This window comes from Streptopelia decaocto, assembly GCF_964273445.1.
Source record: "Streptopelia decaocto genome assembly, chromosome: 1".
NCBI lineage: Eukaryota > Metazoa > Chordata > Aves > Columbiformes > Columbidae > Streptopelia > Streptopelia decaocto.
Genome location: NC_138663.1, coordinates 64,635,340 through 64,652,566, shown reverse-complemented (window position 1 = coordinate 64,652,566; position 17,227 = coordinate 64,635,340). Strand labels below are relative to the sequence as shown.

Sequence of the window (17,227 nt, the reverse complement as noted above, 5' to 3'; positions counted from 1 at the left end):
CATTGCTCATCTTGAATCTAATATTAATATTTATTATAATAATAGCCAAACCATGCAAGGTGAGCCTTTTAAAGGGTAAAAAGTGAAAATGAGGCAGCTGGCAGGTGTTGGGAAAGGAAGGATGAGATTACAGCAGTAAAATAACACGGTCATTCAGAGATTAATGAGAAGCACAGTGGAATAAAATTTTAGAGTTCAAGTATAAATAAAGCTAAGTAAATGTCTTTGATTCTCAGATGGATAAAATGAATCTTTGAAGAAGAATTTGAAGAAAAGTTGGTAGCGGGTTCTGGAATTACTATTCCATAGGTGTGGTACAGCATAAGGAATTAAAATGATGGAAGAAAAAGAGAACGAGTAAGCTGTGCTGTTATTGTCAGGGCAGATGGATGAGAGACAAATAGATTGGATAGCTGGGGAGAGGGAGTTATGCAAAACATTGTCAGGGAGGAAGAGATGGCTAAACTTAAAAGGATGAATAGAGAATATCCAGTGAAAGATCTTCGAGATGGCAATGATGTCATCTTGCCTATGTCAGAGTTCGAAATATGAAATGGACAGCTTTATTTTTAAGTTACTGATGTTGCAAACCAAGTACTCTGGAGAGGAGGAAGAAAGCAATGATGAAGAAAGAAATTGAGAAGGCAAGTCTCCTTTAAAGGAAGAAGACAAAGAGTGATGGAGAAAGGGGGACAGGATGTGGAAGTTCTCTCCATGTGGAACCTTTCCCCTCACTTTCGAGACTTTTGTCCCGAGACGGTCATGCTCCAAACCACATGTGCAGGATTTTAGCTCCAGCACGGTTGCAGGCCACATCCCAGCACCTCGGCCCCATTCAGAAACCAGTCTTTAGTACAAGAGTGAATACCGGAGAAGTTCTGAAATTATTTTTTGGGAGGCTTTTAGCCCCAGTGAGCTTGATGAAGAGCTGGGGTGGCTGCTGGCCAGCTGCTAAGCCACTATAATGATTTGGTGTTGTCATGTCAGTCTCTGTTCTAAGTCACCTATACCTTTAGTTTTGATCTCATCTTACCTTTTATCCTTCCTCAGTTCCCTTCTGGCTCAAGTGGTGTAGTAGCTTAAACTTTGGAGAAGAGGAAAAACCTTTTCTGAAATAAATCCTGAAAGGAACTTCTTTAGGACCTATTTATTTATGTTTAAAAGCTTGGTTTTATCCATTGCCCCCAGAAACTTGTGATCTCTAGGGCTGATTCTAAGCAATGAATTTGACAAGCTTGTTTGCTTCAAGGCAACCCCACACTGGATATTTTTTGCCTCAGACGATACTCTCTTCTCCCACATGAATCATATCTTTCTATGAGCAGCAAGGCACTTAAGGTCTTGTTTCGTATGGATTTTTGCCATAATACACGCATGTGTCTTATTTCCCCATCATCATCAAGACAATAACTCTAGCTTCTTCCCCACAGTGCTCCTCATCACTGTAATACCCTCAGGTCCTCTCTACAGCCCCTAAACAATCGGAAAAGCTTACGGCACAGCAATGCTGTTGTGTTTCCTTATGGCTATGAATTGGGAGCATGCTTTCTGTTGATGGGCACTAAGAATGAACAATGCAGCATTAAGCTGGCTTCACTTTTCTTCAAGGATCCAGGAATGAATAGTAAATAGTGATCCTCTTCCAGTCTGAATGTGGGGCATAGTGAGCCTCATTCCTATTTGCTCTTTTAGAATATAGGAGATGTATTTGGGTCTTTTGTAAGTTAATGAGCTCCAGCTCCCAAGGGCTGATCTGCTTCTCTTCAGAAAGAGTATCACCATCAAATAACAGTAGTAGAAAGAAAGAAAGAAAGAAGCGTGTGGATGAAAATTGGCAAGCACGGATTGAAGCCTGGTTAGATTCAGGTGGAGGTAATTGATGAGGGAAGCAAAATGCCATCACAGACCAACCAAAGCCGTTGCTATCTTATCAGGTCAGCTCACAAGGTGAAAGTTGGGCTATGGGTATGTTCCTTTATTCTGTTCATTCCTCCTGAGACAGACTACTATGGCTCGATCATCATTTTGTCATGTACTTGTTGTTGGGCGTACCCTGTGTGTCTGGTTGTCGAGGTTGCACAGAGCAAGACACGAAACAAGGTGTGTGGGGGGAAACTCCGTGCTTTAAGAGTCAAAGTGTGCACATGGAGGCAGCATGTGGCAAGAGCAGAGCCTGCAGCAGGCGTTCTCACACTTCATGAAGGACCAAGTGTCTTTTCCAGGTCAGATCCTTATGTGCTGGCTGTGCACCCAGTGTGCATGAACCAAAGTATTCCTTAGCAGAGCCCTTCAAAGCATCTTACCAGGCCTCTTAGCCCACACCAGTGTTACCCAAATCCCCCCCTCCCTGCCCCCACTCTGATTGACAAGTTGGCTTCCCCCATGGTACTTATTTCCCTCTTGAGCACCCAGATCCTTCTCTCTCCATTTTTATTTTATCTAACAACCTGTAACTAGTTCTTGGATTAGTTAATAAATAGTCCTAACACTGGTTCTTTTTGTTTTCCTTTTTGATCCTTCAAGAGATTGCCTTTTGTTATTCAAAGCTGAAGGTACTTGACACAGAAGAAATGCAGAAGCCCTTAGGCTTCAAACACTGTCTGTCTGGGTGGTTGTGAGATTGTTATGCCCAGAGGTGATTCCCATTCTCAGTTTCTGATAAGCCTTGGGAGAGAACCAGGCAGAGAAGAATGCAGCTCTCTGAATTCCTGAGGGGTGCTGGGAGGCATCCATCCATGTGGGGACTGGAGGAGTTTCATCTGAATCTGTGGTGGGGGAAAAGGTACCTCTCTTATGTTAAGTTGTGCTCAGAAATGTCCAGGTCAGATGGTTTTGTTTTGAGGCCCAGGAATTGCTCCTTGAGCCCAAGAACTGACCCTGGGAACTGCTGTGTCTCAGATTTATTGCCTCATGAGCCTATGCTCTGAGGAGAACCTAGGTTCTTTGCTTTTCCATTCAATCTAAAAAGTGACATAATTTAGCGAAACTTTTAAGACTATCAGTGTCATCAAGCACAAGCCTGCTGTAAAATCTCCAGTTTGGCATCAGTATTGCTTAATCTTCTCTTGGTGATCTTACACTTTACCAGGGGTCCAGCTGTGCCCTGCAGATCAGTGCATTCTTCCTTTAGCTGGCTCTCCTACTCTGCATCTCTGTCTTGTGCACCAGCACCACCAACTTCTGTACTGATCATCATGACATCTTGTTACCATTATTTTCCTGTTCTTCAGTACCAGCATACACTCCAAGGCCTTCAGCATGCACCCTCATGTTGGCTCTTAGGCTCAGGAGCTCTCTTCTGCCTCCTGCCATTCTGCCATTGCCAGTGGTGTCTGTTGATCATTTTCTGATTTTGAGCCTGACAGAAAACTCTGCATGTCAAGGTCTCAGGCGATTCTTACCACTTCATCTGAACATACTATCAGGGTAAAAGATGTGACTCAACAACTCCCTAGGCTGGTACGGTCCTCAGATTATTACCCACTGTTGGTTCTTCATGTTGGCAGTGAAGAGGTAGCAAAGGGAAGCCTAAAGGCAATCAAAAGGGATATCAAAGCCTTGGGTCAGTTGTTTGAAGGATCAGGTGCTCAGGTAGTATTTTCTTCAACGCTTTCAGTAGCAGGCAAGAATATAGAATGGAACAGTCAGACCCAGCTGATCAACACGTGGCTCTGAGGCTGGTGTCATCAGTGGAACTCTGGGTTTCTTGGCCATGGGGTGGTCTATTCTTCACCAGGTCTACTGACATCCAATGTGATGCACCTCTCTCAGAAGGGGAAAGGGGTGTTTGCTCAGGAGCTAGCAGGGCTGATTGACAGAGATTTAAACTAGATCAGAAGACGAAAGGGGACAGTACCAGGCCAGTCAGTAATGAGCAGCGGGATGGCACACCAAAGCTCGAGGAGCTGCATGATAGTGAGATTCTTCAGACTGCACCACGAGGTGATGAGCACAATGAACTACACTCGAAGTGCTTCTACGCTAATGCGTGCAGCACAAGGAAAAAGCAAGATGAACTAGAAGCCTTGGCCCAGTCCCAGGGATATGATATCATTGGCATTAGCGAAACCTGGTGAGATGAATCCTGTGACCAGTGTGCCATGATGGATGGCTACAGGCTATTCAGAAGGGATAGGCAGGGTAGGAGTGGTGGGGGATGGCACTGTATGTAGCGGAGGGGCTGGAATGCATGGAGCCGGCAGTTGGCGACAGGAAAGTTGAGAGCCTCTGGGTAAGGATTAAGGGTCAGACAAAGCGGATGTCATTGTGGGTGTCTACTATAAGCCACCCGGCCAGGATGATTATACTGATGAGTTATTCTTTAAGGAACTAAGGGAAGCCTCTAAGTCATGGGCCCCTGTCTTATGGGGGACTTCAACTTGCCAGATGTCAACTGGGAATATCATACAGCTGGTACAAACAGGTGCAGAAGATTCCTAAACCATCTGGATGATAACTTCTTGGTACAAGTACTACAGGAACCAACCAGGAAAGGTGCCTTCCTAGATTTGCTACTCCTAACAGAGAGGGTCTCGTGGGTGAAATGTCAATTGGCAGTTGCCTTGGCCTCAGTGACCACAAAGCAGTCAGGTTTAAAATCTATACTAATGGGAGGAAAACTGCCAGCAAGACCTCAACTCTAGATATGAGGAGAGCAGACTTCAGGCTGCTCAGAGAACTACTCAGTAAGGTCCCCTGGAAAAAAACTTTTGAAGGTGCGGGGGTGCATCAGTGTTTGCTGCTTTTTTTAGGTGCCACCTACTAAAAGCACAGGCCAGGCAATTTCATTATGTCAGAAGTCAAGCAGAAGAGACAAAAAGCCATCTTGGCTGATCAGGGATCTATGGTGAAAAAGGAAAGTATGTGGTTAGTGGAAGCAAGGTCAGGCATCATGGGAGGACTACAGAGATGCTGCTCACCACTGTAGGGAGGAAATTTGCACAGCTAAAGCTCAATTAGAATTGAATCTGGCCAGTACTGTGAGGGACAATAAAAAGGGCTTTAAAAAATATGTTAATGGCAAAAGGCAAACCAGAAATAACATTGGCCCATTACTCAATGAGCATGGTCACCTCAAACAGGGAGACAAAGCTGAGACATTTAATCCTTTCTTTGCTTCTGTCTTCAACATCTGGAGAGGTCCCAGATGAGTGGAAGCTGGTGAAGGTTGTTCCAATCTACAAGAAAGGCAACAGGGATGACCCTGGCAACTACAGACTTGTCAGGCTCGCTTCCATGCCTGGCAAAATAATGGAAAAGATTATTCTGGGAGTTATGGAAAAATACCTGAATGACAATGCTGTCATTGGTCCCAGCCAGCACGGGTTCATGAAGGGAAAGTCTTGCTTGACCAACTTAATTTCTTTCTATGACAAGACTGACGTAGCTGACCAAGGGAAGCCTGTCCATGTATCCTCCCACAGTATCACAAGCCAACTTGACACCAGACTTTCTTCAGGCATGAAACAGAGAGATTTTCAGTTCTGTCTTTGATTTATCACAGGTGCCTGGGGTGAGATAACCTGTTTCCTTGGTCCTTTCCTCCTTGGACATTACGTGTGATGGCATCAGCACTGGTACCACCCTATTCTAATAACAGCTCTGCATCCCTTTCTGGGTAAAGCTTTGGTAACTGATATTGCCTCTTTTTTGGACTCCCTCGGCTCAACAGATTGATTCCTCAAGGCAGGAAAAGAGCAGCTGACACTGCTGGAGACATGCATGTTTTCTCCCTATGACTGATGGACTATCCAGTGCAACCCCTGATAAAGAAGCAGAAACCACTTATTGCTTGATGGACACTTAAGTCTCCTTCCATTCAGACAGCTTGTATATCTGACAGCCTGTCTTACCAGGAGTTTTTTGGAGGTTCTGACATATTTCCAGATGCACAGTATTTTACAATTTCAGCCATATCACAAGGAACTGAGGTGTCTCTTTTTAGAGAAAAAGTAGCTGCAATGTCATCTGTTTTCTTCCATGGTGGAGCTCTGGTATGTGTTTCAACACAATGGTAGGTAGGAAAGTGCATATTAGCGGCTAATACAGAGCTGGTTTCCTTTGGAGTTTAAGTGTCCCCTTGCTGCTCTCATGAGTTGTACATCACACTGAAGGCAACTGATTTGTTATTGGGCCCTTTGACTAAAGGTTTCAGGGTAGTATCTTAAAGGTAAAATTGAATAAACGGTGAAGTACAGAGTGTCTGTGGGGTTAGTATGTTAGCAAAGCTTGGCAGGTGTATTTAAACACACCTTTGGTGTGAACATGGTCATCCTGAGTCAAACCAAACAATGCCCACGGAAAACACTTATTAGTTACAATTAAGGAAAAAGACAATTTTAAACCTGTCTCAGTCTCTTCTTTTTATTTATTCAAGGTAAATAATCCTTTCCGCTCATCTATTGCTACTTTAATTTATGTTTTCACAAATATATATAGCAATACTGTTTGCTCACCACAATCATGTTTCAGGATCTTTTAGCAGAATTATTTCCCCCCCCTTTTAATCCAGTTATCCAACCCATTGATTTGTCATTACCAGTTTTCACTCAAATTGCAGCTTAATTAGTGGGGGAGGAGGCTCCTGCTTCTCTGTCCATACCACTACCCTAAAACCCTGCATGCATTGAGAGTACAAACCTTCACTTCATGGAGACTGTAAAGAGGCTGTGTAGAGTTTGAAGGAAGGGTTGAGCTAGCATTGAAAAACAAGCAGAGAGTCATAATGGGTTTATATTTATTTTAATCCCATTAAAATTCTCTGAATCTGTCTGGGCAGTGTAAGCATCTTCCTACTCATCCCTTTTGTCCCCAGGACTTTGTTTTCCTTTGTTACCATACTCCTTCAGCTGACTTTTGGGATGTTTCTGGCTGCTCTGGTTTAACTGCTGCTCATATTCCCATTTCTTCTTAATCAAACAACAAAAATATGCAAGCAGCCTTTACTCCTACCTAGAAATCAATGCAGTCCCCCTCACTTGGTGTGCATCTAGTTAGCCTTATGTGTCTTCCTCATCCTCCAAGTACTGCATAATCCACCAGGCTTGGCAAATCCAACCCTTCTCTCCTCAAGTGCTTCACATCTTCACACCACTTGCTTTCTTTCTCTGGCTTACTTGGCCAAATAGGCTGCTAGTCTCTTGAGATGGGGAGATGGATGCTGGGCATCTGCTGGTTTCTTCCTTGTGCTGTGATAGGACAGGAGAGGAGGAGCAACAAGGAGGCAGATAAGGGCAGTGAGGAGCAGCTTGGTGTAGGTGGAAGAAGGGCCATCAGTGCCTTCAGATTGTGTTTCCTTCACCAAAAATCACTTTCACCTTCTTGCACAGAAGGAGAAGCAACAACATGCCTCTTTGTTGCATCCCTGTACCTTGAGCTGTTAAGAGGTAGGACAACCACAGGAAACACTTGTGGCCCCTCCTGCTGATCCTGGGAATGGCAATGAAAAGAGAGCAGCCCTGGCTCACAGAAGGGTGCTTGGAGCTCCTGCAAGCAGGGAGACGGAAAATGACAGGACAGTTCAAAGTAACAGGTATGTGTGATTTCTCTTGCCGGTGCTGCCTTTCTCTCACACAGCCCAATTAACAGGGGTCACAGAGCACTGATTAGCTGCCTTGGCGTTTTGTGAACATAAAGCAGTGAAAAATCCAGGGTGAATGGGGGAGAGAAGATCAAATAGACACTTATCTCAGCACTCCTGCCTGTCCCCGGCATTTGCCAGCCTAAGGGAAGGGCCTTTTCAGAACAGGCCAATGTGGGACTGTGTTGTATCTGCCGATATCTCTGCTGCTTTTCTGCCTTCACTCAGCAAAATAACAAACGAGTCACCCCCAGCAGCTGTGTCATGCATAGGGTGGTTGCTAGATAAAAGCCAAATCACAGGAGAAGCATGGACCATAGGCAGCAGGGGAAGATCAGAGCGTGCCCTTTTGCCGTACCAGTGCGTGAGATGAGTCAGCTCACAGCATGTAAAAGGGCATCTCTGTCTAATTCAAGAGTTGCTGAGTGTGGTCTAGTAGTACTAAAGAGCCCAAGCTGGAAACTTCCTTGGTTGCTCAGTTCGTCTTCTGTGGCTGAGGGAAGATGTCTGCATGAGCAGACCTGGAACCTCCCTGAAGGGTGGACAGCTGTAGTGACCTTGTGGCTTCCTCTTCTTGCTTCGTGCTCCCCTTTTTTGGAGGTAGCAAAGCAACGCTCTCACTTCAGCTGTCATACCCAGGTTAAGTGGCTGCACTTGCTTCTGTCAAGCCAGCACATGCTCCTGTGGTGTGATCCCTTATTAGACTAGACAGCCCACATCAGCTCTCCATTCTCTCTGCTTCCCTGGAGACACTGCCTCGCTCCATAGCTGTTCCTATTCTGCTTCTCTGTGGGATACAGCATATCTGCCAGCTCCCATTCCAACTTCCCCAGTTTGTATTGTATAGAAGATTGCTTGAGGTAAGATGGAGGAAGACAAGGAGCAGGAGTGGAGTATTTGTAGCTGCTGATAGCTTTGGGTTTTTTTGGCAAATTATCTTCCTCTCCCAATCATGAACACATTAGGAGTTCAGCTGGGAAAGCAGTGGATTCCCTGGCATCCAACCATGTAAATTAGATTTCCTTAGCAAGATCAAGCAGCCCTTCTGTTGGGGAACCTCCTGTCCTAGCTTTGTATTATCATGTTGGAGTAAAGGTCAAGAACCCTGATGTCTTCTCTAAATACATCTTCAGCATATTCTTGGGAGTGATCTCAGTACCACGTTTGAGCTCTGGAAGCAAGTTATGGGGTGGACAAGTGAGGGTCAGGGAACAGAAATTGCTAGGGTGCTGAATTTATTCTGCTGTTGTCTACTTGTGCGGAAAACTTGTATGTACCTTCATGGACGTGGAAACCTCTGATAACTCATGTTTCAGACTGCCAAATTCAAGAGTTAGACCAGACTGCTTTAGGGAGAGCTGCTACTACTAAACACTTGCTAAACAGTTGGGAGGTTTTTTGTTGTGTTTTTTTGGTTGGTTGGGTTTGTTTGTTTGTTTGGGGTTTTTTTTGTCCTTATGGTTTGAAAGAAAACAATGGTTGTAATGCAGAAATTTCAACAAGGGTGAAGACAAAGGTCATCGTGTGAAGAACTCAGTGCAGTCCATACTGATTCTTCAAGGGTCTTTCTCCTCTCCTTCACTGCCAATGCTCCTGAATGGCCACACAGGCAAGCCACAGAACTACTTGAAGTTTGGGTAGCATCTAGCTAGAACTAGTTTTCTGAATGCAGAGCTGGAGGACAAAGAGGCAGGTCTGTATGTGCCTTGTGATGGTCTTGTAGTCCAGCAATCTCTGCTGTCTTTCTGACTCTCGGAGGAGAAACTTCTCTTTGGAACCTCGACAAGCCCAGTTTAATTGTTTTTCCCTATTTTATGGTCTCATTCAGTGTCTATTAATGAAAGCTCTCCTCCTTTGGTTTACAGCCACTTGTAGGTCAGCTGGTCTTCTCCAGGCATGAACCAAAGAATGGCACTGAAAATTAGGATGAGCCTAGGTGTTTGTTTCCTCCCTCACAAGGCCTCTGCCAGGGTTGGACATTCCTGAGATCTTGTCACCAGTTTGCTGTGGCCAGGAGTTATTGCTGCCTTCGAGACTGTCCCTGGCTGGAATTTGTGAAGTCTGTCCCCACTAGTGGTGCAGGACAGTGCTGTAGCTAGTGGAACTGACAGTTGAATCAGAAATGAAATATGGATGTTAAAGCTTCGGGTCGTGATTTCTGAATCTCCAGCTCCTTGGTCATTTTGCTCTGCTACAGTGAAATGTTTTGAGGAGGGGCCCCTCAAGGTGCTTGTTGCCCTTGAGCCTCTGCCAGTTTGATTGTCCCGATGACAAGTTGGCCTATGGTCTGAGGAATATGTGCTTTCTCTTGGCTTGCACACCTTCTGAGTGAGCCACACACACAGGGCTTGGAAGGAAATGGGGAATATACCTGTTCAACCCTTTTCTCCCTCAGAAGGATGGGGTTGTATCTTTTTTTTCCCCTGCATCATGCATGACTTAGTTTCTCAGTAGGCTAAATTGTTTGAAGGTAAAGTACAAGCTGGTCCATAAGGCTTCCTCCCCCACCTCAGATAAGAAAACTCATTAATATAGTAAAAAAAAAAAGTCCCCATTGTTGCATGAGAGCTCAAGGTCAAGCTGGTAGTAGTAACTCATATTGCTTCTAAGGTCAGCCTAAGCTTTCTCTTTCTGACAAGCCACGATAGATTGATCATGGGGGCCCTTACATTATTTTTTTCTTCTGAAATAGGCTTTGCTTCTCCTGACCCTGTTAATGATGTTTGACTGAGGTCATCCCAGCAAACCCTGAATCCTTCCCATTACCTTCTAGAGGGCTTGCCTTTGTGCCAAAGCATTGTACGCTTGTTAAGAATTAAGCTTTCCTGATCTCTGCTGTAGCAAAGAAGCTGTCTTCATTGGAGAGGGGAGAAATATCTTGAATGCCATCTGTCAGTTAATGCTCTCATTAACACCTGAGTGACTCACAACACCAAGCTGGTGCCTTTTTGCCAATTCAGAACTTAAAAGGTGCCAGCCCATAAGGTGAAGTATCCTCAGTCCATAAAATTAATTCCATGATAAAAAGTCTGTTCTGATAAGACCTTGACTTTGCTGTTGTTTCTTTTAACTATGTGATCTCTCGATCACAGAGGCAAAACCAATCCTCTTGTGTGCTGTGAATTAGATGCCCAAGAAATCTTTTTCACTTATTACTGAGAACCTTGTAAAAACAATGCTTCTGCTGGGTTGCTGAGGGAATTCAAGCTTTGTTCAGCTTTTAAAGCTTTTACCAGACAGAAGTATCACCTCTATTGTTTTTCTTACTGGCTAACTCTGTAAAAGGAACTACAAGAGTAATTATATTCCTGTTTAAACAGTCTTTGAGGGAAAGGCTGAGCTCTGCCTGTCTTGTTTTCCATGTTTCTCCCTCATACTACTCTTGGGCAGGAGGTGGAGGTGGCCTATTGTTGTTCCTGCTCTCTGTCATCCTCTGGTTTTGTCAAGGTTCTTGGTTTGAAGCTTAAGTACAGAACAATATTCTGTCTGCGATTGGACATAGGTCAGGCTTGCCATTTTCCCAGCAGTTTCAGCTCAAGAGTGTTCCAGTATTTATTCTTCCGTTGCATTTTGTAAATTAAATGAAACAAGAGACTTAAAACACTGTCAACATGACAGATTCTAGCTAGTGGGTCCAGGCAATTATTTGACATCTGAACTTTCAGAAGGCTTATCTGTGTGTGCCAGCAGTATCTGAGCATCACTGAGAGATTTCTGTCTCCAATATTTCCAACTCCTTACCCTAATGTTTCTTTTAATCCAGTTTTTATTCCCACAGGGTTGAGGGTTTTGTGTGATGGTTTTTAGGTTTGTTGTTTGATTTGTGGGGTTTTTTTTTAAGGGGAGTGAAGAGGGGGAGCTTGTAACAAACTTGGCAGCAATAGAGCAGATAGGGAAGTGTGCTGTGACAGTAATTCCACACTCGGGCCATGGCACCCTGCCTGCGGGAAGTGCAGATTGACACGGGGACTCTCTTACTGAGTCAGTGTTTGTTTTTGCTTTTGGTTTTTTTGGCTTGATTTTGTTTACAGTTTCCCAGCCAAGGTTTGATTTACTTTGGAGACTTTAAAACTAAAAGCACAAGTCGCTCTGCTTCCTCTGGGCACAAGGATTTAAAAGAAAAGAAAAAAAAAAAAAAAAAAGAAGTGTTTGTGTTTACACATAATTCCAGCCTCAACAGTGCTGGACTCACCCAGAAGGCATTTTACATTGAGTTTGCTCTACAAGGTGCCTGTGGGGCTGGGGTCTCTAGATGCAGCTGTCTCAGGCATGCACAGCAGAAGCTCCAACAAAGTTTTTCCATATATCCTGTCAACCCTGCAAAATTTTTGCTCTCTCTTCCAGAGGTCTCCAAAGGAGCCTCTCTAGGAAGCTGGGCATGGCGATGAGCAGCAGGATGAGGGCTCGCTCTGTGAGTTGGCCAAGCTTCTGCTTCCAACAGCAGTGTGGCCCTGTGCATTAAAACTCTGGGTGGTGGGAAGGGTGCCTCTTCTGTGAGCAGGGGAACCCACCACAGAGGCAGGCTGCTGAATTGGGACGTGCAGGCAGGGGGAGGATTCCTCAGCCCCCCTCTCCTGTGGCACAGGGAAACCCCCTCCTTGGGTGGCAGGTGTCAGGGGCTGCGGCACTGGGCTCTCAAGGGGGTGCATAATTTCTCTGACTGTTCTGGATGCTGATACCCATGTCTGGGAGATGCCCCTCCTTCAACTTGCTCCTATCTTCTTTATGCTCTGATTTTTTTGCAGCTGCTACTAAGGATCACAGGCGACTTGAGCTGTAACCTCGCTGGTACTCTTGTAGATTGTCTGCAGCTATGCCTTCCCTTGGACACTGATGTGCTGGGTCGTGTCCTTCCCTGTGCCTCAGATTTCCTTCTGTATATGTAGATGTCTGCAGTGTATGGTTAAAACTTTCAACCACAGGTGTGATTCAGCTTTGGCCTCCTTTCTAATAATTGCAAAAAAAGATAGGGACCTCTGACAATGACCCTGTGGTTTCAGAGCACAGTCAGGGGCAAGATGAAGAAATTGCATTGGGCTCATGAGAAGTCACCTGCATCCATCTGGTATGTATCATATAGATGCACATGTGCTATTCCACCACTTCCCCACTACAACTATCCAAATTGCTTTGCGTATCTGGTGGCATCTGCAAAACAAGGGCACATTGTGACAACTGAGGGAAACTTTGTCTTAGTTTTCTGAAATATTAATGGTGCGGAAGTTAGTGAGGTTGAGAGAAAGACAGTCTGTGGGAAGGCTGAAGTTTTATAGTTACTGAGTACTCCAGGGTAACTTCTCTGACCTCTTGCAGGTGATCTCTGTAATGGTTTCCCTTGGTTGATGAGCTGTACAGAAGATGCTTTTGCTGTATGACAGGAGGTGGTAGAAGTGGTTGAGATACAGTGACAACCATTGTGGCCTGTGGTCTGACTCTTTCGTATTATTGTTTCCAGAAGCCCCAGTTTACTTTCGGGGGAGAGTTGATTTTCCTTTGGATACATGCCCTGAGATAGAATGTGTTTGTGTACCAGTCCATTGTCTTTAGGAATACTTCAATTTGTAGAGAAAGGATATTACTGACTTAACATCGCCTCTGTTGGTCAAGTGTTGTTACAAGTCTCAGTTATGCTGAGAACCTCAGGAGAAGAGCTACTTCTGTTACCTCAACTCAGTGATCTCATTCTTGCCTTCTTCCCACCTACAAAAGGCTTTTTGGATGTTCTCAGGTGCAGCAGATGCTGTAGGAGTTGCCACACCTATAGGTATATCACTGTCCTGTTTGTAAGCTTGGAAAAAGGATATTTGACAGAGTGAGTCCAGGTCTGTCTGTCTCATTCTTGATTTTGAATTGTATGGATAATGCTAAACAGTTCTGAGCATTTCTGCTTTGCACAGGGAAGAACCCCAAGGGCAGATCTCGCAGATTGCTGTGCTCCCTGCAGATTTTCTTATGCAAACCAGGGGGCCTGTTAAGGAAACCTTTTTCAAAGGGAAATTTAATAGAGACAGGCTAAGTGAGACCAACAGTAGGTGTGGCAGCCAGGTTGAAGAGGAGCACCCCAAATTGGTCTGGAGGAAAGAGGCTGGCCCCAGGGAAGAGGGAAAATATAAATTGGGTAAGACTGAGAGTGATTGGGAATGCCTTGAGACATCTGGTTTCCATCTCTGGTTCTCATTTCTATCCTTATTCAAAGCGACAAATGCGCAGTAGCTGTCTTTGAAAATTGATGGGAGTAGGAACTCAAAGTACTCTTGTGGACAGAGCTTGTAATGTATCGGACACTGGGTGGACGGCGGAAATTTCTAGTGTTAGCCACTTAGGTGAAAGCCAAACTCACACCAAATCGGTTAAGTCAACAGAGTCAGTCCCCAGGGGGAATGAGAGTTACATAGGCAAAGATTTCAAATGGTCTTCTGGAATTGAAGGGCTTCCTGGTTCAGTTTTCTTTGAAAGCAAACAAAATGGTAGAGCAAGATAAGTCAACTCATGCAAGTGGTAAATGTCTGAGCCATACTTTTCCCTTTTTTTGGTAGAAAAAAATTTAACCAGAAAAGTAGGAACAACTAAAGCCCTGCTACTTCTATTGCTTCTTCCTGGCATCTCATGTCACCCACGAGTTTTTCAGAATCCTAGGGAAACTGCCTTTTCAGTCAATTTTACTGGAAATAGCCAGAGCTATATCAGATCTGATGAAATCATCTTCTAACCTTGAGCTCTGACAGAGCTGAACAACCAAACTTGGGGTTCTGAAACTTGGATGATCTCTGAGAGCTTACAGTCATTGCCATTATGCAATGAATGTCTTTTTTTGTTTTAATCCAATGTCTTCAGTAAATATCTGGCATTTTAGCTGTGTATGATGAAATAGCACTCCTAAAGATAACAAGTCTATAAAGAGAATTTAGAATCCTACTTTTTGACAAGTTTAAGTCCTTGTGGGAAGTTGGATTGGCTCTTAAGGTACATGAGGAAGGCACTGTGGGAATGCACAGCCACTTCAGGTAGGTATGCTCTGCACTGAACTTTTCATTTGTAAAAAAGAATAGTTGCTCTAGTTTTTACCGTAAAATTAGCACCTGTGACAGTACAGAAATTGCTTCATAAACCAATCCTCCTTTGTTGCGTTGACTGAACTTTGTGAGTGTAAGGGACCGTTTCAAGTTGTATTTCTTTGATTGCTGATATTAGTGGGGCAAAACAATGACACTTGGAAATCCTGATGCTTTGCTTGTGTTACACAGAAAAGGGCAAATTCCAGGCTGCAGAAGGCAGTAGATCTAGGTGCATTCAAGCATCTGTTGTTAAATACAACCGAATGGCTGGTAATGCCCATCTGCTGAGAGGAGTTATCTCTGGGAGGTCAGCTTGCGTTTGACGTCAGAAAGAAGGAGGTGGTGGGGAGTGATCTGCAGGGTGGTTGCATCAACTTCTCTCTGCTCAAGGAGGAAGGGGAATGCTGCCAGGTGGACATGGCTTGAGGAATCATGCAGCATCTATTCTTGCAGTCACTGTCCAGTCATGGTCCATGCAACCAAGTCCAGTCTCTACCAAATGAGTGAAGCCCCCTGTGTAACAGCTAAACTTCTTGTTGACTTTTAACAATCTTATTTCAGTTGGATCGCACTCTTCTATCTATTTGTTTAAAACTAATAGCTTTTGTAGTAGTTAGCAATTTCTCAGGCAAATGCAATTCTGTAGCACTGGCATGGTTCCATTAATCATACAGAGTAATCTGTTTGTGCCAAAAACCTATCAAGTTGAGCTGCCTTTTTGAGAGCTGGTGGGAATGTGTACCCAGTGGTGTTCTTGCCGGCATATGGACTTCCCGTGTGTGCAAGAATGGCTGGGGCACAGGGGAGTCTCCCATTGCTGCTCTCAGCGTACACAACTCCAGCAGGCTGAGAGAGCCTGGCAAGGCTCAGGGCTCCAAGTGACATGGACAGATCTTAAGAAACTTCTATATTTAGGGACATACAGCCTCACCAGCACTTTTTTCATTCCCTCACCTGAGATTTTCAGCAGTCAGAATAAGGACTGCAGTCTCATTAAAATATAGACAGGAGTTCTTTTAGCCTTAAGCCCCATCGGCAATCTAATGTGTGTCAGATGGGGACGTTTACCCTCAGTGCCAGATGATGGTAAAAAATGTGTGTTTCCTTGGGGTTTATATGGTGAACTGCTGGCAATGAGAGGAGGACTTTATGTGGCCCAGCTAGCAAATGAGAAAGACAGTTTTAATAGCAGTGTTTATGAAGAGTTCAAGTGTTCAGCTTCGTCTTCTGGGAGACTAGAGAGGAGAGAGCCCTTGAGGCTGAGGTACACTCATGATGGGAATGAGCCTTGTTGTGGGGCAGGGTCTAAGCCACATGCACTAATCAAGCTGTGCAGATGTCCTGCCAGAGATACTGGTGCAGGAATGAGCAGAAAGTGGCAGCAGCTTTGGGGACAGAGGAAGAGGAGAATTTGGGCCACAAATTGGGAAGCACACAGCAGCAGAGCAACAAGGAGATGATCATGGCAGAGGCAACTATGGAAAGTTTCAAGCCACTGAACTAGGACAGAAATACTGCCTAAGAGGTAGAGAGAGGAGCAGGGCTGGACAGTGATGGATGTGAGAAGCAAATGGAAAGCTGAAGAAGAGGGTCCATGCATGAAATGGGGAGAGGCGGAAAGGAATCAGACTCATCAGCGTCATTCCATCGTGGTTTATTTAAGAGCTGATGTCTGTGCTCGCTCAAGACACTGCCCATTGGGATAGAAAGGGGATGAGGCTGAGGCAAGATCATATTGAGCTTGTTCTTTCAGCTTGGAAAGAAATAACAGTAATGCAGTGTCCTGTGAGCAGTTTGTGTATAATGTGCAATCCCACTGCGTTGCAATGAGATACTGGGTTTTGGGAACGTGAGTTACAGAGCTGCAGTTAACCATAGCTGTCGTGGGGCACGGATGTCCTTCGTCAGCTGTCTCTGTAGTGTTTGTTCGAATCACTCGGTCACACCAGGTGCATCTGCCATGGTGAACTACAGTGAGTGTCTGGGACTTTGTTTCCTTGGTTAGATCCCAGACGTTTCACAGCTACCTGGAAGACATCATCAACTACCGCTGGGAGCTGGAGGAAGGGAAACCCAACCCTTTGCGGGAGTCCACCTTCCAGGAGCTGCCTCTACGCACCCGCGTTGAGATCCTGCACCGCCTCTGTGACTACCGCCTTGATGCAGATGATGTCTTTGACCTCCTCAAGGTGCTTTGGGTAGCAGGGAAGGGGGAAATGGGGCGGCTGCAGGACCTAGGCTAGATCAGTGAAGAGAAAGGTTGATCCTATTAAGTGTATTTTAAAGGCAGGTGCTCAGTGGAAGTGTGGTGGATCAGCAGTTCCCCATCTCCTCCCCTGCCTTGCAGAGGACTCAAGGCAAGCATGCAAGACGGCTCAGGGGGCCCTTGCCATGCGCAGATGCATTTGTAACACAGGAGCCACAAAGTAAATTGGCTTCATCGGCTACTCTTCCTTCAAAGAGTGAATTTGGAGATGCTCCAACTGTAATGGCAGGGCTGCGAGAGCCGAGACCGCCTTCCTGAGGGATGGTGCGAGATGAAAGGATGGGGCTGCAGTGTACTGGGGGAGCTGGGGGAAGGGTGGTGGCAGGG

At 45.1% G+C, this 17,227-nt stretch overlaps 1 protein-coding gene across 2 annotated transcripts in view; it reads left to right on the top strand.

The window, feature by feature from the left end:
- The window catches only part of CECR2 (CECR2 histone acetyl-lysine reader), a 106,396-nt gene that overhangs the window by 57,316 nt on the left and 31,853 nt on the right, over positions 1 to 17,227 (top strand). For both annotated transcript variants that reach the window (XM_082076230.1, XM_082076231.1), the window contains exon 3: positions 16,640 to 16,823. In XM_082076230.1, coding sequence (XP_081932356.1) covers positions 16,640 to 16,823 — 184 coding nt within the window. The remainder of the gene's footprint in view (positions 1 to 16,639; positions 16,824 to 17,227) is intronic.